The sequence below is a fragment of the Agelaius tricolor genome, unplaced genomic scaffold, assembly GCF_023055355.1.
Source record: "Agelaius tricolor isolate 1412-34295 unplaced genomic scaffold, bAgeTri1.0.p SCAF_16, whole genome shotgun sequence".
In the NCBI taxonomy this organism is placed as follows: domain Eukaryota; kingdom Metazoa; phylum Chordata; class Aves; order Passeriformes; family Icteridae; genus Agelaius; species Agelaius tricolor.
In genome coordinates this window covers 2,456,809-2,480,584 of record NW_027269276.1, presented here as the reverse complement: position 1 = coordinate 2,480,584, position 23,776 = coordinate 2,456,809, and the positions used below count along the sequence as shown (strand labels likewise).

General features: G+C 48.4%; 1 protein-coding gene across 2 annotated transcripts in view; it reads right to left on the bottom strand.

The window, feature by feature from the left end:
• Nucleotides 1–23,776, bottom strand: part of IGDCC4 (immunoglobulin superfamily DCC subclass member 4) — an 87,794-nt gene that overhangs the window by 39,443 nt on the left and 24,575 nt on the right. For both annotated transcript variants that reach the window (XM_071441185.1, XM_071441186.1), the window contains exons 2-4: nucleotides 18,267–18,596; nucleotides 11,447–11,588; nucleotides 6,318–6,451 (exon numbers count right to left, since the gene is read on the bottom strand). In XM_071441185.1, the coding sequence (XP_071297286.1) occupies nucleotides 6,318–6,451; nucleotides 11,447–11,588; nucleotides 18,267–18,596 (606 nt within the window). The remainder of the gene's footprint in view (nucleotides 1–6,317; nucleotides 6,452–11,446; nucleotides 11,589–18,266; nucleotides 18,597–23,776) is intronic.

The following is a 23,776-nucleotide window of genomic DNA, read 5'->3' as shown; positions in this document are numbered from 1 at the left end:
ACATCCTCCAGGGCAGGCTAGGTGTGATCCCTGTAGTGCAGATGTGCTGATGCACCACAGGATTGCACCACCACCAAAGGACTCAGAGGAGAACTAAATGGAGCCTACCACTTAAACTGTGCTTCAGTCCAAGCCTAACCAAACACCAGCTGTTATTTTAGGAAGCCTCAAAAGTGCAGCAGACCTGAATTAGATAGGGATGCATGTGGAGAACACCAGAGGACCATAAACCATGCCTGAATTCAGACATCCCTCATCTGCAGGAGCTGAAGGCAGAGTAACACAGGAGCCTCGCCACATCTGACAGCTCTAAACGTCATGCACAGCTACCACTGCATGTGGATTAGAGCAGTTTCCCCTTAGGACCTGGAAACAGCTCACCTATTCCCAGACCTACATCCCTTGTTCTGCTCTATTATCCTTGACACCTCTGTTGCCACTCACTTCGGTGCCATCCCCAGGCTTAGCTGTTGTGCTTAATGGGAGGTGAGGGCTCTGCATTTTGTATCAAACCCTCTGTCACTGCGGGCTGCTGGAGCTGTCAGGAGTGTGGCACATCATAGCCCCACGGAACTTCACAGACAGCTGAGCTGGAACTCCCCTTGGGCTCCCAGAGCAGGCTGCTGACACTGGAGCTATGAGCAGCTTTCCCTCGGCGATGTGAGGGGTGTGATGCATCTTGGTCCTGTAGGAACCCCAGCCAAGCAGAGCTGTGTGGTTGGATGGGTGCCTGACACACATCTGCACCAGCCTTTCACAAGTTTCACCCAATATCAAAGGGCTCGATCCTACTCCACATGTGCTTGAAACCCACCAGCAGTGACAGGCTCAGTAAAGTGAGATGGAGTTAAAGTTTACAGCTTGTTAGGCAAAAGGTCACTTCTAGCTTTAAAGATCTATTTATTAAGCAGGAAGTGTTGTGTACCTCCGCCTTGATCTTGCCATCCTCTGAATTCACACTTGCCATGGCTTGCTTAGCACCTTCTGCCACAGACAGGAGCAACAGTGTTTTACAGAATCCATCAGATGCATTATGCAAACAGCTTCAGATACCTGCTCCCCAGGAAACCAGAACTGTGAAACACTCGTAAACAGAGTCCTCATGGCTGAGGGATGTCAGGTGAAGTTCCCTGCTTAACTGCTAGTGAAGTGAGAGACCAGAGGGCAAAGGAAAACAGAAGGATGATAAAAGGAGAGAGGGAAAAGTGACAGTTCTATGTCCTGCACAGGAGGCACATGGAACAGGAACACGGCAATTGCAGGTTGGAACCAGGTGTCTCTTTCTCCAGACGTGATGCATCATTTGCTGATTATGCCAACAACTCACAGCAAAAATGTAGTTGTGTTATCCCACCCCACACTTTCTTTCCCTACACATGCCTACAACTCATGCCTCCCAGAAGTGTGCCATGCCCACACACAGCTGTGGATAGCTCTACCCCCTCAACCACACAGGGGACAACCCCTGCTGTCCCTGCAATGGGTTCCTGCTGGAGGAAGACCACCCTAATCCAGGTTGGACCATCCCTCCACTCTGGTTAATGCTGCCCTTCACTGTCACTGGCAGCACACACAGGATCAATGCCCAGCTGCAGTCAGGGAGGCCAGCCCAGAGCAGCACCGACCCAAATCCAAAGTTCCCTGTCCCCTGGCTGCCCAGTACCTGTGCTGGAAGCCGCGAGGGGAGCAGAGCACGTGGCCAGGGCTCAGGCTGAGTGCCAAGCCAGCATCCAGCACGTCATTCGCACATGCAGGGACTGAAAATCCACTTGTGGTAACAGCACGTCTGTTTCTGCGAGGTGGTGGCCAACTGCGAGTGTTGCTCACTTCATCACCACCTTCCCCTCCATCCCTAAAGCTCACCCCAGTCAAGAGCTCTATTTTCCTAAAGCCCTCTGGAGCAGGAACCATCCCAGGCTCTATGTTGGTACCTGCAAGCCACTGCAGCACAGACACCAAAAGAACAAAAAACCTGAAGGTGCTTCAGCAGCCTCCAAGCTCTGTCCCTGTTATCACATTCATACAAATATTTGGCTGAAAAATCCATTTCCTGGGACACTGCTGCAGCAAGCTGCTACAACTGTCAGTGTAAATGATGTTCTGCCAACGGCAATCTCGCAGTGTCATCTCTAATAACACGGCACTAAATCCCAGCTCGCGGGGGATGTGCTCAGCTGCTGGGAGACTCCTCCGTGGTTGCTCAGCCCAGACCTCCACCCACCACCCTGCTCTGTTCTCCAGTTCCTGCATTACTGCAGCACAGGGAGATTCTGATTCTTGCCTATCTGGTTTAAGGCAAAGGTTTTTCCCACAGATGTCACAGCAGTCACAGCCACCCCACATGCACAGACCAGGAAGAGGGTCCAGAGGACACGAGGAGGGAAATCCCACACCCACGCTGAGATACATGCCCACACCTCTCTCTGTATGTGCCTCTAGATGCCCTCCAGCACCAAATGTCCATAATCATTCTCCAGACTGACCCACTCCAAGGCTATTTATTACATTATCCCTCTTTACAGAAATTTCCAGTTGAGGAACTGATTCTCTTCTGCAGCCCAACAACAGAGAGGGAGAGAGAAGCAAGGAGTCCTGTCTCCCAGGACCATGCTTTGACAATCCTTCTGCAATAACCAATAAATATGAAAAGACACAAACACTGAGATCTTCATGAAGGAGCTCTGGGGTCAGGATCTCAAATTTGTTTCTCCCACTCCAGTGGAAAAAAACTATTCTATACTAAAATTGCCAAGATTTTTAGGTCACTTGGGAGACACCATACTGCTTATACATACTCAAAGGGATAAAAAAATAAGGAGGAATGACAATTTTTTTCAAGATTCCCAATGCTTCGCAACTAAAACTAATAGGATGGATTGCAGGGAAGTGAAATTTGGGTTAGCTGTGGAGAAGAGATCCCAGCATTCATTCAATGGGGAAGATGCAATGGAAATTAGGGGGAGCAACACTCCTTGTGACATTTAAAAACAGAATAGATCAAATCTTTGTAAAAATCTACTGTTCTTGCAGCAGCACAGCTTCTGACTGTTATTTGTGCTACATTGTGCCAGTTGTGGGGCAAATACACAGCAAGAGGGAGTCCCTATTCCCATGAAAACACACAGAGCAGGCATGTGCGTGACATGGAGGGGAAAAGTGAAGTGACAGGCAAAGTGACCTGCTGAGACCACACATCACGTTCCCCAAAGCCCTTCTGCTACTCTTCTTTGAGAGCTGCTTTATGAAGCATGGCAACACTTCTGTGTGTATGTCAAGAACCTGGGAATACGACCAGGACACACAAGGAATTAGTTCTTTATCTACAAGTTCAGAGTAGGGCTCCAGAGCCTGCTTCCAGAAAAAGGAGCTACAAGGAACAAGACACAGCTGACCCCAAGGAAAGGCAGCATGCACGGCCAGGGCCTGGGAAAGCATTCCACAGCCAGCTCCTAACGCCCTTTTGGCAGAGAGAGACACAGGGTTCATTCATCACCTGTCCAGGTGAGGGGTGAAGGGACAGAGCTGCCAGATGTGTTTAGCACTCTGTGCACTGGGAAGCAGTGGAGATCCAAGAGGAAAACCCAAGCTATCCCTGTTTCAGCAGCAGGCTCTGTTTCAGGGCTGCGTGACCGCATCCCGCTGTCCCGTCTGCTCTCTTCCCTTCCAGCTCCAAACGCCGCTTCCCCAGGGAAGGTCTGGAAATTTGCACCATGAAGTCTGCACAGCCAAAACATCTGCAGCCCCGCCTGCCCTGCCTGGCCACAGCCAGCATGTGCTCAGCCACGGACACACAGCACAGCCTGATTCCCCCCAAGATAGGGAAGTCACACTGCCCAGGGAAATGACACTTTTGGGGTTTTTAGACTGTGCAGATATGACAGAAAGGGGTCATGTTAATTGCTGTTTTTACTGGGAAAAGGCCTTTAATAAGGGAGAGGGAACAACTCCCAGCCATCGTACAAGGAACCGGGAGGGAGGGGGGAGGAACAGGACAACTGGGCAGAAGAGCTACAGGGAAACTGATTCTTTTGCTATGCACAGCTCGTTCAAATCCAGCCCTGTCTGGAAGGCAGAGACATGGACACAAAATGTTCCCAGACCAGATCCTTGGAAGCATTTGCATTATCACCAGCAAGACCCCAAAATCTACCAGGAGCACAACCTTCAGCATCATAACACAGCACTGCCAGTGCTGCCAGTGGGACAGCAGATAAGGAGACACAAGGTCCCACTGCACAAACCTTTTCCATGGGCCCTGGCAGTGCACTGGGACTGAAAGGTTGGACTGTCACCTTATCTTGGCACAAAGGAGTCCCTTGCCAGGAGCAGGAAGGGAAGAAGCAGTTTAGTCCCTCCTGTCTGCAGACACACAGGAGTTTGGTCCCTAAAATTTCCAATTAAGCAACACTAAATAACTGTACTTCAGTCTATTGTTCTTTTGTTGTCTGTCTTTCAGTTTATTTTGGTTTTTTTTTTTTCCCCTAGGATTCTTTGTTCGGGTTTAGTTTGGTTTTATTTTTCACAATCAGGAAAGGATTTCTGCCTGACCAGTTAACTCCAACTATTATCAGCTGCTTCTGAACAGGGAGGAAAAGACTCCTCAAGCCAGTCCAGGCTTCCAAAAATGTGCTCTGATGGTGAAGTGCTGAAACAAAAAAGGATCAATACCATGCCAGTCACTCACGGAGGAGTTTACAGCCTGCACAGGTCACTGCAGTTTCCCATCTGTCTCAGAGATACTTCTCCCCAATTATAAAAAACCCCAGAGATTTAACAGGCATGTTTTTCATCACTATCAGCTCAATCTGCTGAAAAACTCAACCTCACATATTTGTTTTAGCAGCCAGCGGGTGGTGTGGTGCTGCAGAAGAGAGATTTGGGTGAGAACTCCAGGCAGAAATCTGCTCGGGCCGGCTGGTGCTCCAGAAGGAACGCTTCCCATTTAACCTCTTCCACTGCCTCCATTTGCAAAGCAGATTAAACATTGCAGAGCTACAAGATGCAATTATGCAGAATGAGTTATGATGCCAAGGACATCAAATTCACCTTTGCAGCTTGATCGATATTAGTTATCAATAGCACACCAGAGCCAGCACAGGAGCTGTCTCTGGAGCTGGAACTGCCCATAGGAAGCGCTCCCCGAGGCTCCCAGCTTCATTAAACACACAGAGGATCTGGCAGGGGCTGGCAATTAGATACAGAGCATTCAACCGCTCACGAATTCTCTGCAGATTCCACCCAGATTACCTCCATGACACAATCCATTGATCAGAGGTGTGTTCTCAGGCTCCACAGTTAATTACACTCCCTGCTGATGGATAAACAGCAAAGCCATCGCTGGGAAAATACATTGGGAGCAGAATGCCAAGCAACACAATCCTAAACAAAGACGGAAGGGGCTGGGAAGGATTTCAGAGCTTTCAAGGTTAAAGCTGCCTGCAAGATACTGGGGTCAGCATGAACAGGAGACAGATGTGGCAGGGGGCATTGTCCTGAGAGAAGGGACAGCTTAGCCAGACTCCCAGCCCTGGTGAGCTTGTCCATTTGCAGAACAGGATGATACAAAGCTGGGGAGGCAGCCAGGCATGCTGGGAAGGATGCTGGAGCCTGGAGACCCCCACTGCACTCAGGCTCTCAGCTATGTCCTCATGTCCAGACTTGCCCACTGCACTCTTGGCTTACAAAGGAAAATGCACTCAGAGGCTGAGGCCCAGACTAGGAGGTGAAGGACAGCTCACAGCCAAAGCTTTGCTCCAAAGGCCTGTATCACCAGGAGAAATCCCAGCTGGGTCTGTTCCCAAATACCACATAAAGATCTCTGGAGCTCAGCAGATCACCAGCAATATGGACACAGAACACAAGTTGCATGTCACTGTGCTCAGCCTCCTCTGGACTGTGCTGGGCACCCTGGATAAACACTGTCCTGCCAGCTACTCCAGCCTCCAGCTATTTCTCTTGCTTGCCTGGGAAGCACCTTTGTCTGTTCATGCCAGCCCTTGCTTCTCTTGCTATCCAATGCCACTGCAGAGAACACCACCAAAAATGCTGCCCTCCCCAAGGAGCAAATGGGCTGCCTCATCCCTTCTAATCACCCCAGAGCACAAAGGAGTCCTCCCAACACAGTCTCCTTATTCCATCACCAGCAAAGAGAAACCTTCCATGAAATGCTTCTCTGCAAGTTTTAACCAAAGCTGGCCACGTGCAGAGCACACCAGGAGATGGCCACTGGTATTTGAGCCCAGCTCCCCCACCACACACAATGATTACCTGGCAGACCTGCACCCAGCCCAAGAGGCTGCTGGCAGCACCTCCCTCACCTTTCACCACACTGAGGGTGGCATCGTTGCTGTAGCGCTTTCGGGCGGCGTTGGTTGCCACGCAGTGGTAAATCCCAGCATCGCTCTCCTGCACATCCACGATTTGGAGGACACCATTGGGAAGAGTTATAAACCTGAGTAACCAAAAGGAAGAGTGTGAGACAGGCTATGCCTTACCCCAGATATTCCTCACCCCAAAGTCCTTTTATCCCTTCTTTTTCTCCCGAAAAATCTCTCACGTGCAGGTCCTGGTAATGACAGCAGAAAGGGATCAGGAGGCGTCTGAGCAACCCAACCCGTGGTTCTCAAAAGCAGTAGGTACAGACCTATCCATCACCTCGGAGTCTTCCAAATTTAAAAGCTGCTTTTGGGAGACCAGACTAACAGGACTTTGCTGACACAAACCAACTGGCCACTACAAACCAACTCTGCACACTCACACTTCTACATACACATTTGTAGATGTCCCCAAGCTTGAGCACATGCTACAGCCACGTTCAGCACTTGCTTTTTACAAAGGTTTGGTTGCCAGACAAAAAAAACACTGCAAAGAAGTCTGAACATCATCTTTTTCTTGCTGCAGCTCAAGTACATGAAAAGGGACCAGTTGATACACAGCTGCACTTCCATGGGCCAAAGCAGCCATGACACAGCCACCTGAACCTGCATCATTTCTGCTCCTTTCCTTCTTCCACATGTTTCTGGCTCTCACAAGGTGACAAACTCACAGCTGGGCATTCAGTATCCTCTGATTTGCCCATGGGATGTTACTGAGAAACACTTCCACAGAGTGAAATGGCTACATTGCTCACGACATGAACACAATCCTTGCTGCATTACACTGAACAAAGCAGATGATTAGCAATTAGCATAAAAGTAGGAGCAGGCTGTCAGCATCTCCATTTTCTGCCTGGATTCCTAGATGGCAGCCTCTTTATTCTTGAATGCAAGGCGCAAAGCCTACGTGATCCTTTTTAATTATATATGAGATCCATTTTTAATTGCAAGCCTCTATAAACAGAGCTGCCGAGGTTTGACAGGCAGCCCTGGGTTATCAGTCTTCATTATGAAGAGGACACATTCAAAGGCAATTGCTAAGGGGAGGGATAGCAGCTATTCCACAGGAACAGCACAAAGGCAAGTTATAACCATGAATGCCAGTCCTGCCATCCACAAAGATCACAGTAAGTCAAACTGTGGTTCTCCAGGTGCTGAGACAGCTGGAGTGCCATGAACGAGGATCATGGAGCCAGAAAGACCTTAACAGGTCACTCATCCTGCATTCAAGCCATGGTCACCAGCGGTATGCCTGCTCCTGCAGACATTTATCCTAAATGTGCACTCATGGAAACACCTCCCTTGCCCTAAGCAGTCTGTTCCAGAGACAAATATCCCTGCTGTGAGTCTTGCATCGATCCTGGACCACAGCTACTGCAGTTGAGCTCATCACGTCTTCTCCTTCACAACTGATGAAGAAGGAAGAGCTACAAGAGCTCCTCCAGTGACCATTCTGTCTCCACTGAAGCAATCCTACAGCCTGATTCATGGACACAGACAGGCTGAAGCTTCCCACGTACACAAATGCAATGCCTTACATCCCTAAAGCCACGTTCCTGCTACTCACAAAGACATTTTTCTCAGGATCAAGCTCCAAAAGACCTCAGAGGAGGTGATACCCAAAAGCCCTCATCAGGATGCCTCATCAGGACTCAGGAGAAGGATGACAAATATTTGCATCCTCTCAGCTCCATAGAGGGAAAGCCTCCCGCTGCGATAATATTTATTTTTGTCGTGCATCTGCTATTTGAGTCTGTAATTAATATCAACATATTTCAAACACCAGGCAAGGCATCTCCCAGCCACAAAAAGACACTTCAGCGATCTATCACAGATTCACTGAGGCTAGGACAGACCTCTGGTCTCTGGCCTTTCTTCTCTCAGAGCAGGGTCACTACACCAGGGCATTCAGGACCCAGCTTCTCTTGAGGACACAAAAAAAGCCACTGTGTCTCTAAAGAGAGCAGGAGCTGGAAACAAGGGAGTTGAATGGGGAGACTTCATCAAAAGAGCTTGAGACAGTCCCCTCAGTACCAGTGGTAGAGATCTACTCATTGCCATACATCCTGTTGGGAAAACATGGCAGCAGTGAGGATCGCTCTGCTGGGGAAGCAAGGAGGGAAGAAAAGCAGATTTCTCTATCCACCATTTCTCCCAGCTGCTCACAAAGCCTCCAGCTCTTCAGGGTCCCAGCAGCCCTGAACTAGAAGCCTTCAGGCAGCCTGCAAGGGCATTTGCTCCATCCCCAGGCTCCCTGTAAGGAAATTTGCCTGATGACTCACAGCAGACAGTTGTCAGAGCTTTTCTTCCACACAAAGCGAAAATCTTTGTCTGCTCACCTTCACCAAGGATTAAGCAGGAAACAAAAGCTAAAGGACAGACAGACAAAGGCCCTGGAAGCAACAGAAACGCTGGAACCTTGGCAGTCCCAGGAGTTTTGCTGTTGATAGCTGCAGTGTCAGGATCTCAGGTTGCCTTGATGGGGGCGAAAGGCAAGTCCCCAGCTGGATTACACTGAAGGACAGCACACTCAGAGCAGAGCCAACTGCCACGACTCCAAAGGCAGCAAGAACAGCAGGGCACACCCACAGAGCTCTTCCCCTCCCTGACAGCACTGAGGGGCTCAGGGCTGCTCACCAGGGCAGTGCCCAAGAGCTGAAATCAAGTGCCACTCCCTCACGCCCAAACCCTGCAGCCCTACAGCTCAGAGAATATCCCAGCATTAACAGCCCTATTCCCTTTCTTACCTTCTCCCTGGTAAACTGCCAGCACACCCTACTTTCAGCCTTTTGAAGGTGCCTAGGACAGCCCAAAGCTGTCCTGAGCACAGTGAGGAACCTGCAGCTCAGTTGCAGGCTCAGTTTGGAAGCCCTTTTGCTCACAGCTCCAGAGTCCTGTACATGAACATGAGCCATGTCAAGGCATTCCTGACACAACACAGAAATAAAACTCTACACACAGAAATAAAACCCTCACTTAGCCAAAATGTGGACAAATATACTGTGATTGCAGAGCATGTGGTCTGTAGGTTATGGATTTGCTGCGCAGACCTCCAAAGACCTCCAGTTCCCAGCAAGTGCTCATCTTGGCTCTAGAGAAAATAAACAGAATTTTGGAGCCTGATGTGAAACCCAGCCAGCACATAAACCAGAGATTATGCCAAGAGATGTTGCACACACCCCAAATCAACTGCAATCAAGAGAAATCCTGTGAGCCACCTTTCAGCAGCTGCTGCAGATTTAAGACTGTGTTTACTCACTGTGAGACAGAACTGCAGAATAATCTGTGCCTTACTCACATAGGTAATTTAGAATTTTTTCCTGAAGAGGGACAGGAAATGTATTCCAAAAACACCAATCAGCACTTTAGTACCCTGTAGGTTGTTTAAATACTTTTTTAAGATCAGCTCTCAGTACCTTTGAGGTAGCACCATGCTAGAACCTGTATCCTGGCAAAGGCTGAAAAGAGTGCCCAAAGGTGAGAACAACAAAGAAAAGTGGAGGGGGAAGAGTTAAAAAGAGGGGGAAAGGAAGAAAAGAGAGGGGGAAAAGAAAAGCAAGAAAAGGGAAAAGCAATGTGAGTTTAACATGATTATTCTATCCCTCTTAAATCACAAACACTGATGTAGCACTACTCCAGGGCTGTACCTCCAGTCCCTGAGCCTGACTTTGCACACCCTCCCAGCCCTGCTATTCTGGAGTGTGAAATCATCACCCTGACACCTGCCCAGCCAAAGGGTTGCATTTTCACAGGCTCATCCCAAGTGTGCCCAGGAGGGAGCCCACAGTAATCAGGCCAGCCTGAGATCCCATCCTTAGGCACAATGCAGGGAGGATAACAGAGAGTTCTGGTTGGCGGCCAACATTTCCTGGAATTCACTTAATTCCTTCGAAAGCCGGTTATATTAAATCCAACAACAAACTAGACAACAACAAAAAAACCAAATCCTTCTGAAAAAGCATATTAGCTAGAACATGATTTAAAAAGCAAGATCTGCAGATAGAGATTATGGCTTGGCTTTTACAAGGAAAACAATTTTCAGGCTGCCCATGATGAAAGCAATCTCTGAGCAAGTAATTTCACAATATCCATCGAGCTGTCTCATTAAAAAGCCATTGTATCTATGACACACTTCTCCCTGCAATCCCTTATTTTCCTGGGGTTTTTCCTTCCTTTTTTATTAATTTTCTTCTCAACAGCCTCCTATGAACTTTTAGATGCCACACTCCAGACTCAAGGATATAAGTGAGTATTCTTATAGAAACAGCCACTGCTTCAGAAGTATTTCTAAACTTCCCCCCCAACACCCTCCTCTTTTTTTCCTCTTCTGTCACTTGGATTAACTTCCCCAGGAGGGAAGCACCTCTTTCTGAAGAACAGAAAAGAAGTTTTTAAGAACTAAAGGACAATTCAGTTATTGATCCTCTGCAGAAGTGATGTCCACAGACAAACAGCTAATGGTTTATCCCCTCCTCTCTAACTGACTTTCGTGAAGGAAAAAGTATCATGCTTTAGGACTCTCCTCTTTTCTCCAGAAAAAGAAAATTCAGCATTTTTACTAGATGGTGTCTAAACATGGGAGTAAGACAAAGGAAAAGACCTCCCATTAAAACCATAACCAAAATCAAAGAAAATCCACATAATGGAGTTCAGTTGGATATGCCCAGGTCAATACTCCTCAGCCCAAGCCCCAATAACCCAACAAATTCCATGTCATTTCACACAAGAGGACAAGCCAAAGCATCCATGCCTTGCCATGCCCCATCCTGGGTACATAGAGGCCTTTGCAGGGTGCAGGTTCTGAGCAGTAATAACTAGCACAGTAGCAAGAGTTGTTTTTCCCTTGGTGGTTTGAATATATGGGGGGAAGTTCATTTTATTTAGATGTTTATGGACCTTTTTTCCTCAGTCCCTTGAATACCTCCTCTAATATCAATTAGTTATCAGGTCTAAACCTGGTTATCACCTCTCTTGTCATTCTACCATTTTATAGAATGATTTCCACATCCTAAATGGCCAGGTTTTGCTTTGCTCTTTTTCAAGCAGACCCAAGAAAGCAAGCAGGGAATCACCTGGGTTCTGCTGGAACAGCTTCATGGTCCTTCTCCCAGGTGATGACAGGGGAGGGCAGCCCCTCGATCCGGCACTCAAACCGGGCCATGCCATTTTCTTCCACTGTCTGCGACTCCGGCTGCTGGAAAAAGCGTGATAATGCTGGGGAAAGAAGAAGGGAAGGAAAGTTAATAACTCAGTGTTTCTGCTGAAAATGCAAACTTGTCATGATGTATGAGCTAAGAAAGGCTTTTCTCTCCTGAAGACAGCCTGAAATGTAATTCCTCACTTTCCTGTGCTCCTACAGACCCTCAGCAACCCTAACAACAGTAACTGAAAGGTTTCAATGTGTAAATTTGCTTCTTGCCTCATTTTCTACCTTAAGGCAACAGTGTGAGAGAAAGACAGGCAGTTTGGCAGCTTCAGCAGTTACCTTCCCAAATTGCTTCCTTGTATGTTCACTTGCTCCATTTGGGAAGGACACAGAATGAGAAACAGAGGGGAAATGCCACAACCCCAGAGATGAGAGTTTCCCCCTCGCCTTGTAGCATTCCTGCAGCCACAGGAAATTAAAACAAGGCAAGAGGAAGAACAAGCTAGATGTCAAGTTACACAAAACACTGGCAGTGCTGGAGACCAGAGGCAGAGCTCATAAGAGTTTTGACCCTCCTCCTCCTACCTGCAAAAACCAACTTCATCCTATTCAAGCAGATGGGAGGCAACCAAGGGAATCCAGACCCCCTGCTAAAGGAGGGTGGATTTCATACATGCCAGGATACTTGTTTGCCCTCCAAGGCTCACCTCTCTCTATATATGTCTTTCCATAGTAAAGAGGCCGGACTGCTTTGGAGACAAAGCACTAAGGTTTGGACCACAATCCACAGCTGCCTCTTCTTCCAACCTTTCCATGCACACAGCAAAACCCTGCAGCAAAAATCTTCCCCCAGGGCTGTCAGCATCTGTCCTACCAACAGCATAACCCGAAGGCATCTCAGTCACAGGCAGAGTTTTGAATATTCATGCAGGCTCCTGGATGGGGGCAGAAAGCCCCCAGAAGAAATGGCTTCTGCTTTATCCATCTCTGTTAAACTGTCTTTGCTGTGAAACCTACCCTGCTGGACAAATCCATCCAACACTGCTCTAACACAAGTGCCAGAAACCCCAAATGTGGAACAAGAAACATAAATTTCAGCCAAGAAACCACACTTGAATGCTGGGCTGAGCACAGCACTGTGCTCAGAAGGACCCTGAGCGACCTCCTGGCCCTCCAACACAATTATGTGCTTGTCTCACCACCACTTTCCAAGAACATCCATCATTGCTTTGGATTTTGTAGGACTCCAAACTTGAAGTTTTTCTTTGCATCTCTCACACACACAAACATCCATGCACACATATACATGCCTTATTGCAGTGTGAGCTTGAGAAAGTATGTACAGTTGGGAAAATGAAATGCTTTTGCATGACCCATTTTAACCTCAGCATATTCTCAGCTGTCATTAGTGTTTTTCTTTAATTTAAATAGTTATCACATGTTTCAAGCAACTCATTGCTCTCCACAGCAGCTACAGACCAAATTCTCCCACCAGCTGTCTGCCACGTTTCGTTTTTCAATTCAATACAAATGGAATGAAAAATGTTTTCCTGGAAAATTTTGAAAAATACATTAATATGTAAGGCCTTAATTCAGCCAACTGCTTTAGTATTCTCAAATATACACTGCAGACCACTTCACCACAGAGTAATTTCTACAAATTACAAAACCTTTTAAGCTCATGTTAATAAAACTTGCTGAATCCAAGAGTTTAAAAGAAAATCCATCAAATGCCAGTGCATATTCAGGATGGCACCATCAAAGCAACCTTCTCCTGACAGCAGATACCCTTAATCCTCTTTCCCATTATTCTCTTCTCATCCTACAGGTGTCAATGAGAATATTTTGGCAGGCTCTGGAGGGCCATGTACTCAGGAAGATCATGATGAGAGGCAGGAATCCTAAAAAATGAAATTTGTCAGCATTTCTGTTTCCTCCACCTCACGCAGCATCACCTGTCTCTCTGCTCCTCATTATTGAGTGGCATCAGCTTGGTGTACGAAAGGTGACAGAGCCTCCTGGGCTCCCTAGCTCATCAGGCAATAACCTGTCCTGGTTATTCGTGTCTATCACCTGCCAGACCTGGTCCTGCAAGCTTTAAATTCCCAGCTGAGAACCAAATCCTACCCTTCACCTCCACCCACCCCTATCTGCCCACTGTGCTGGAATGGCTCTTCAAAAGCCAAGAAAAGCACTCCTGACAGAACCTCACTAGGATGTGGAGGAGTGTGACCAAACAGTGCCCCTGATTAGGGAGCACAGTGTCCCTCTTGGAGCACACAGGAACAGCCACACTTCCCAAGGGGAGTCACAGCTCCTGGCAAAGCCATGGCTTTGTCTCACAGCAGGCTGAGAGCTCTGTGGGGGCTGGGGGCTCTGCCATGGCAATGCCCAGCAAACCATCTCAGAACTCTTGGGGTGGGCTTCAGAGGCTGAGCAGCTCCATCATATTCCTTTCACAGCACAAGGTTAGGGATAGTAGGCATAGAGATGGGCTGGAAAAAATCACCCCTGCAAGCTCTGAAAGAAGCAGCCTGCAGAGTCCTCCGTGAAGGAGAGGACAGGGAACTTCAACTGGGATCTTAGTAACACCAAATCAAAGCAAGAGAAGTGAGAAAGTTGCTTTGTTGCAGCACTGAGCAAGACCCATGGATGTCAGCCCTGAAAGGGTCAGGCAGAGACAGACTTGCTGGCTGGGCTCATCACTGCTCCACAAGCATCTGCACCAGCTTGGGGCCAACACTACAGCATGCTGCGATCCCTTGTGCTCCTCCTCTCATCCTCAGGAGTACCAGGGTGGAATGGATGAGGCAGGACACGCACAGCACCTCCAGTGCGACTCAGAGCAGTGCTGCAAACAGCTGGGGCTGGGAGGAAAAAGAATCAGGCAAGGGAGGAGAGGACTGGAGAGCAGGTCCTGTCACTTGGACACTCTGCACGGACGTGCGTGCAGGTCACAACAAGTGCAGGACAGGCTCCAACACACTGCTCACCCTGGGGCCACAGGATCCTTGGAGGGGCTGTTCTCCTCCCACAAACAAATCCCGGGCAGAAGAATTCTGCTGCTGCAGAAGTGCTGCAAAGTGAGAGGTTTTCCCACAGGGAGGCAGCGAAAGGAGATGCTTGAGGGGAAAAGGCAGACAAAGACGACACATACTCAACATTATTTTCAACTTCTCAGCTAAGGTTTAGCTTGCAAAGCCATCCTGAGCCACAAAACCTCCCAGCCCCATTGCACTGATTATCCTGAACACCTTAATAGGCCACTCAGTAAAAATTACCCACTGCAGGTGAGAAGGTGAAGAGCATTACAGCAAATTGCCCTCAGCGACAGCCAAAGCACCGGGCTCTGCACCTCCAAGAGTGGGGCAGGCAGCTCCCTCCCCACTGACACGTTAAACCCAGCTGGAGCCAAGCCGTGTGTGCCAGGCTTTTAGCTCTGAGCCCAGGGGTGACTGCAGGATGGTGAAACACAGCACCCTCCCCCTCTCCCAGCAGCGAGATCCGTGCAGGAGGCTGTGGGCTTGGAAAGGCTGCCAGCCAGCAACACTACACCCCAGGCAGAAAATGCAGTCTATGCAAGGAATTCAGCCTTCTGAAAGGGGCTTGCTGCTCTCTCCCACAGCGCTTTGCCCCCAGACTCTCCGCGTGCTCGTCCTCTTTGTACCTTCGACAATTATTAGGAGGTATTTCCAAGGTGAGGGCAACATCAGCCCCCACTCAGATCTCAGACACCACCCAGGCTACCCCCTCTGAATGACTCACCTCTGAACAGGCTGGGGGTGGAAGGGGAACACGCTAAGAAAGTGGTGGGAGCAATTTGCTACGGCCCCCCCCGGCACGGCGCAGGCACAGCCAGCACAGCGCTCGTCTGCGGGGCCATATGGCAGCACAGGATTGCTCCTGCTCTCCACAGGAGCCAGCTCCCCACCTACCCAAAACAGCATCTAAATCCACATCTAAAGTCATGGATGGTCCAGGGCCTGTGCATTCATCTGCAGGAAGTTTTTCTGCCCAGCATGGCTCTGCTTACAGTCCCTGGCCTTCACTCACCTATGCCCCTAATTCACAAAATAAATAGGATAGAATCTATAAAATAAATCCTTAAAGTAAGAACAAATCCTAGTCTGCCATTCCTCAAATCCCAGACCCGCAGGGCGCCACAGAGAAGACACACTGTCCGTGTGGAGAGAGGATGATGAGAGATCCTGTGTGTTAATTCCTGCTGTGGCCTGTCCCTCCAGGTGCAGGAACACTCCAAACCTCTCCCGTGCTCCCTGCCAGCAGCCATGCAATGCTGGCCCATTCCCTCCAGGCACAGCAAACGTCTTCATCTGACAGGCACAATTACTGTAATTTTCTACAACCTCCCTTGCACAAAATGTTTAAGCTAAATTAAAAGCTTTAACAAATCTTCATCAATGTAGTTATTAACAGGTAGAAAGTTACACCTTCCCACAACTACAATAATGCCCCTGGTACTTCCATGTGAGAGCACGTGGGGCTCAGGAAAAGCTGCAGGAAAACCCAGTTTATCAGCCTGAGCAGCTGGTTGTTTAACAGGCACACGAGCCCTCACAGCCTTGCTCCTCCCCCTTTGCCATGGCCACCACTGCCACGAGCTGTGGACAGGGACCAGGGCAGGGGTCCCTTTGTGGCACACAGGGTGCCAGGGAACACTGGGCAGTGAGCCATATGTTTATTCAGCAAAATGCCAACAAGCTGAGTTCCTGGACCACAGTGGAAGGATGGAAGTCCTCACACTGTCACAGCCTTCATATGCCATTCAACCTCCACCACTCTAGCCTGACTGCTCCAAAAGGCCTCCTCCAGCCTCTGGGCTCACTGCTGCCTGGAGCATTCCCCTCCCTCCACTGGGAAGCTGGCAGCCCTTACACAGAGGTGCCAGAGCTGCTCTTGGGCTCTCAGGGACAAGTGGACTCCCACAAGCCTGAAACACAGCAGATGACACCAAGAGCACCAAACCAGTACTGAGCAAGGGAGGTGCTATGAATACCCAATGCTCCCACTTGTTACTGCAAGACTCAGTGGCACAGAGAGCCCCACAGCCCTGCATGGGAACCCCATTCCAGGGAAGGAAAGGACCTGCAGGTCAGAAGGACAAGCTCATGGCAGGAATAACACATCCCACCTGCTGAACAGGTTTTCTTCTACTGCCCTGTCCTGACTAGCAGTCCCCAAGGCAATCAGCACAAAGAATAAGTCCATCCACTCCATCCAGCTTTGGACAGACCATGTTCAGTGGCAGGGGAAAAAATGAAAAAACCCAAGCCTTTACAATCCTCACTTGCTTCAGCTGAATGCTAATGGAGCAAGTGCTTCTGCCCAGCCCTTGGAACAAATCGAAGTGAGAGATGCATTTCATTAATCAATTCTCTCGCTGCTCCCTGCTCAGAAATGGATAGGTTATGTCAGGTGCATGTGTGTGCCACAGAAACAGCATTTTCCCTGTGCAGATGGTAATAAAAGGAGACCTTCAAGTACACACAAGGAAAGAGTTCACCTGAAATTTCCCATTTCTGGGACAAACACAGAAGGGGATGGAGAGAGGCATCACCCATTTATGCTCTTCTGGAAAAATCCAGGAGGAGAGAAGGGCAATTTAAGTCAGCCTCCCCATTTTGAGATGTCTCCACTGTTCTAACTCGTAAGACACCAAACAATAAACCCAGGACCATAATAGAGACACAGCCCATTGCCACTGCACAAGAGACACAGCACACACTTCAACATAAGTCACCCCTAAAAGGGAATAAATATATCCTAACTCAGGCTGTCTGGGACTGAGGCAGGGGCACCTAAATAAATCCACCTGGACTAATGACAGCTCCTCCCAAACAATACCTGTGTGCAGGATCCCTGACTGCATGCTAAACATTTTCTGAGTAGAAAAGGAGGACGTGTTGCAAAAGTCAAAGATTCTCCCCTCATCTGGCAAAGCTTCCCCAGCAGTTCTGGTTTCTACAGCACACTCCCTTGGCCAAACCTGGATGGGGTACCAGAGCCTAAAAACATTCCAATGTAAAGGGGGTGTCAGGACATTATCTGTGCACCTTCACCCCCCCACAACTCCCATGGTGTGCCTGTGCAGCTGTTTTTAGCAACATTTAACATACATAAGTCACTGTAGTAGAGAGAAGTGTTACTGTATTTGCATTATTTTCTAGCCTCACCTATTTGGCAGGTCAAGGAATCGTTTATTTGCACTCACTTAAAATAGCCCCCAGGAGCCAAGCCTGAACAGAAAGGAATTTTATTCTTGAACTCTGTGCAGAGATTCAGCGGTTCAGATCTTGGAGTGTCCTTCTCAATCCAAACAAAAACTGCCCTGAAGAACCCTTTCTTTCATCTCTTCCATACAGAGATATTCACCTCACAAGCTGCCACAGCCAGACCCCCCCACAGCCACGTCTCCAAGCACAGGGTGCTGCACTCAGGGCTCTGAGGTTCTCTGCAAAAACAAGCACTGTCTTTTGGAAAGAGGAGGGCTCTGTTTTTAATTCATAGCTGATGACACTTACCTGGGAGAGTTACACAGGATGTTAACAGTGGGATAACAGGAAAACACCACTGCTTAGTTATGGACTATCCCCAGTCCCATCTATACATCATTATTATGATTTTATTTCACAGACTTTTTATCTCAAGCTCCTGGGGAAGCAGATTTCTGTACAAGTACCAGAAGGGGAAGGAAAGGAAATGAACAAAACCCCCAGAACACTTACTTGAAAATCTGACTGCAGCTGTTTGACTGGTGACAGTCCCTAGGGAGGTGTGAGACACACAGGAGTAATTGCCCTCAGCACCATCCCTCTCAGGATATTTACTGTCCTTTGCCACAGCCTGGGATGAGATGAAGAGAGATCCATTTGGAAGCACATGGAGATGTTCTTGCTCCACTAATGGAAACCCATTCTTCTTCCATGTGATATTGATCACTTGCTCAACAGGGGTCAGGTTACAGTCCAAAATCACCACTTGGTTTGGCTCCAATATCACCTTTGCAGGACCAGCACTACAGCTCAGCTCCAGAGAATCCCCTTCCGACAGCCTCCCTGCAAAGAAAAGACAGTGTGGCAGTGGGGGTTACCTTCCTTGACTGAATCACATCCCAGTTTTACACAGCAAAGGAACCATGGCTGGAGGTATCAGGTGAAATTCAGCCCTGTTGGGTGACCAGCACAATCCATGCCTCCTGTGTGCTGCATTTTCCATCCCCCATCCCTATGGCTATACAACCTGCACCATTTCTGCCATTCTCCTCAATGGGCCCAGCTGCCACCCCTGCTGTCCACACTTGTTTCCATGCTGGATTCAAGCAGAAAGCAGCTGGAAAGAGGTGAAGAGGTGGTATCAGTAAGAGCAAGCCCAGAAGATGCAGTACCATGGCTGGCTGTGGCAGGCTCCCCTCTCACCTGCACATCAGAGCCTCCTCCAAGGCTGATCAACCCCCACAACACAATTAAGTGCAAGGAAAAGTATCAAGCCCAATGTGGCACTCCAATGCCAATGACCACAATCCAGTTAGAGCAGCTCCCCCTCTTACTGGCAGTAAGAGCTCAAGTCCAGCTGAGAAAGCAACAACTCCCACTAACGTTCATGTTCTGGGAAACACATTTCAAAGGAAAGACAATAAAAGAACAGTTAAAAACATGACCTGCTGTCTCTGAGCATTTTATGCCATACAGGTGAATCCAGAGCAAGAATGGATGGATGCATTTTCTGCACTAGAAAAGGATATTCCAGTTGTTAGCAGGCAGTACCCAGCACATGCCCTTAGGCAACCTTCCTGCTGCAGCCAGGCCAGAGCAGTGACCAGCAACAAGCTCAGCTGAACAGATCTTGGTCTGGCCGACTTCCAAACCCACGTACTCGAGGGGGCTCCACCTCTGAAACAATGCTCAGCATTTCCTAAAAGAATATTGCCATTAATAAAATGCATTTGCCGTTAGAGTTCTCCAGAGACACTAAGTCAATGTTAGCTGGCAGCGCTGCTTCCACACACCAGCAATTTCAATCTCTGCTGTGCTCAAACCATCACCATCCACTCTTTTTATGGCTCTGCTCCAAATTATTTTGTCACTGCTCCAATCAGAAATGTTTCCTGCCTCTATAACAAGTTTATCAACACTGGATATGAACCACATGGCTCCCTGCCCGTCTCCTATCGCAGAAGGCTACAGATTAATTTTATAGGAATTCAAACACCCTATTAAACCTGCTACTACCTACTGCTGATAAAAGGGCTGCACTTTAAAAAGAGTGTGTGTTAAGCATGCAATTAGGGGCAATGACACGCAAAATTACATATGCAGGGAGGTGGAATTATTTCGAGGCGTGTGCTGGAAACCGCAGGTGGCCCTGGAAGGAAGGGCCTAACCCTGTCCCCCATGCATGGCCAACTCGGTGCCCGTGGGGATGGGAACTTGTCAGGTTTGTCATTGCTGCTGGGTTGTACAACGACCACTGAGAACTTGGTGCTGGCCAGCTCTGTCCCTTCAGTGACCAGGAGGACACACAAGAACCCTGCCTGTTGACTGCCACTGTTATGGGACAGAACAGACCCTCTTGTGTCACCTTCTCTAGGACATCCAGGGGGCAATGCTCCGGAGACGAATCCAGCAGGATACAGAGATGCCCATGTCCCAGGCAGCACAACAGCCAGGCACTGTACTCCATGACAAAGGGCAGCCATTGCCAACACAGAGCTACCTGCAAGCCCCTGGATTTGGGGTTTTCCCACATGGATGCTTCCACCATGCTGCTATCTCACACTCTGCAAGGAGAAAGTACAGGCAGAAGTAGCAGACATCCCTGAGCTCCAGTGTGTACACACCACAATGGAATTCCTAGATTTGTCAGCCAGCACTGCCCTGGCAGGTCCAGGTCAGGCAAATGTCACCAAGAGCCTTCCTGTAGGGCAATTCTGCCCATTCATGTCTACTAGGGCAGATTGGTCCTTTGAGGATCAGAGCAAGGTAAAGAACTCAGTGGCTCCCCAGGAGGATGGATGGTTCCCAGGGGAACATGAGGCTGAAAGGCTGCCCAGGATGTACTGGAAAGACACTGCCTCTGGAAGCCTTTCATGCAAGACAGATGGTAATTAAAAAACTGTACGAGTAGTGAGAAATTCAGCACACCAAATAGCTGTGCAGGTGACATGGACAAGCACAGGAGAGGGTTAACAGCTGGAGAAAACTCAGCTGAGCTCAGGACAGGAGGCATGCTCAGATGCTGTCATGAGAACCCCCAGCCCTGAGAATTCTCATCCATGGAGGAGCAGTGGCACAGACACTTCTCCAAAGGGATGTCCCTGTAGCAGCTGCTGCTGCAGCATGTCACCAGGGCTCAGGCAGCCTGTGTGCACACACCACCTCTGTGGAGGCAGGGCTGCTACAGCCAAGGCTGAGCTGTGTGACACAGAGCTTTCTCCAAAAGATTTGAAACTTTGTTGGGTAAAGTCTTCATTCTTTGCCTTTCCTTACACTTGTCATCTTTAGAAGCTCCTGTTCATCACTTGGGAAAACAGCCTGTATATCTGTCCTATTTTCTAGTTTCTTCAGACAGCAATTAGAATGGCATTTTGCTGAAAATACTCCTCCTCTTCCAAAGGTAAAGTGCAAGGGGACAGCCAGGAATAGAGAAGGGATCTGCAGTGCATCTTCCCACAGTAAGAAGCAATTATCAGCCTCTCAAACTTCAACTCCTTATAAAATCAACTCAACCTGCTTGTACCAGAATAAGAACAGAACACATTTTCTATCACAAAAAAAAAAAAAGTATTTGCTTTTCAAAAACATGTGGTGATGTTTCTATATCCTTAAATCACCCAGTTCCTTTCCCCATAGTCAAAATCTACCGGGATCCAAGCTTCTATTTGGTTGGTCAAACATGCGTGACCACCCCCCCTTGTTTATTATTTACACAGCCTGCTGGGAAGGCCTCCAGCTGAGCAAATGAAGTTCCCACCCAATGCCAGACTGCTCTGACCTGTCCTAAATCATCCAGCCCTCCTTCCTGCCCTTTTGGCCCCAAAATACTGCAAGTTTTTGGTGACAAGCCATTTGCACATACAGAGGTTGAGCAGTAGGGTCCAGAGTGCAGACTTGGCATTGCAAAAAGCCCCAGTATGACTTTTGTCCCAAGATGTTCAAAGAACTCCACAAACACTCCCTGATTAAGGGAAAAAAAAATTACCTTCCAGGCTCTGGAAACGTAGGAGGAGCTCTGGTTCAAAACACCGCACTAAATTAGCAAGCCTGACAATGAGATAAAAGCCCCTTCAAGGGAAGGGATCAGAAGAGAGTAAAATTAGTCCAAGTGAGATCAAAGACAAATGAAATCAGGAATGTTAAGTGCTTACAGAAGCTGCTGCCTATTTCCAACCTCCATTCTTCATCCTGTAGTGACAGAAATGGATAGGACCCTGGTTAAGCACAGAGCCACGTGCTCGTGCAGCCTCCTGCTCACCTCCACTCTCTTACCTGCCAGAGGTGATGCTGTAATGAATGTAGTCAAGGTGGGCTTCCAAGACAGGAGCCAGAGGGGCTTTTTACACATCAATCCTAGGCAGGTGTTCCAGCTACAGACCTGTGCTTTGGAGCCAAACAGCTTTTTGCTTTTGACTCCTGCTGGAAGTAGTTTCAGCTGCTGAGCTATTCCAAGGTGGGCAGTAACAGCTTTCAGATCATAAATGCATGTGCAAATATACACTCACATGTAGATACACACGACATACTCGTGCATTCACATACAGAGTTCTAGGGGAATGCAGATGTATTCAAACACAAAGAATGCTCTGGAATGGAGGGTCTTTGATGTAGCAAGTTAAAAGCATTTTGTTCCCATGAAAATTATATTTTCTGACCCAGGCTCTGCAGGGTTTTTTCACTCTCCCCTGTGTTGCTAACCCCTAGGCTATATTGTGCATAAAAACAGCCCAGGAGAAAATGTTCTTTTTCTCCCATCTATTTCCTCACTTCCATCAGCCATCCATCCACCTCCGGCATCCAGGCCCAGTGAAGTAAATTAAAAAGTCTCCTGTTGAGTGGCATAAAAAAACAGGGCGTTTCAAATGAACAAAGGTCGTCAAATCTTCAAGGCACAAAGCTGTCCTCTGCCCTCCATGGGAGCACAGCCCCTGCCAGCCTGAGTTCAGATCCAAGGCAGGCATCTGAAAATCCACATTAAACCAGCCAACAGCCCTTCCCCAGTTGCACATCTCAGCATCCAGCCAAACCCCACTCCTATTATCTCCTCTCCCCAACATCAAAGGGAGGCAGGAATAGCCCAACGTACCACTGAGTAAAGGGGAAAAAGAACAGATTCTGTTGGGTTTTAATTTCAAATCTATAACTAAGCAGGTGAAGTGTGAGCAAGCAACACAGCAAGGTCTGACAGATTGCTGACAATGCAAATACTTGGGTAGAGGTGAGACCCTCACAGCAGTGTTTTTACATCCAGGACATGCAGTACTCTAAACCCATGGAGTTGGGAGCTTTCACTCCATGACTAAGAACAGCACAAACCCCCACCTGTATCCTTGCACATAAGGCTATTTCCCATCCCTTCCCTGAGGTTTAACCACTTAAATCAAGATGGAAAAACCTAGACAAGGGAGAAGCTTGTTCTGGTGAAATTTTGGCTATCATTAGTAAACATGTCCTTGAGCTCTGCTACACAGCACAAGCAAATAAAAGGTTACTGTTCAACAGGAGACAAATGGCTTTGTGCAGAGGAGAACGAGTCGTGGTTTAGTAATTACTGTGAAAACAAAACATTCAGGCATAAACCAAAAGGGATTCAGTGCACTGGCATATCTGCGTTCCTTTTCTAGCACAGCTGAAATCACCTGAGCCACAACTCCTGAGTAAGGCCCATAAGACTGACAGCACATCTCTATCAATTCTATCTTCTCTTCAAGAAACTCATTCAGCTGGAGAAAGCCAAAGACATTTAGGCACACACAAGATCCCAAGGCACAACCACTCCTACAAACCCCAGCCCAATCAACGATTCCAAGGCTCAGACCTTCACTTCAAGGCAGGGGAGGTCCATCTTTAGCATGGCTGAGTGAGGCCCTGTGAGCAGCTCAAGGACACCCAGCCCAAAGCAGCCAAACCTCTGACAGCCTCCAGTGCCTTCCTGAGAAACCCCTCCAACACTCCCAGCCCAAAACAAAGAGAGCTGAGCCAAGCCAGACAAGACCCATTACGGCACAGGCCTTGGGAGATTA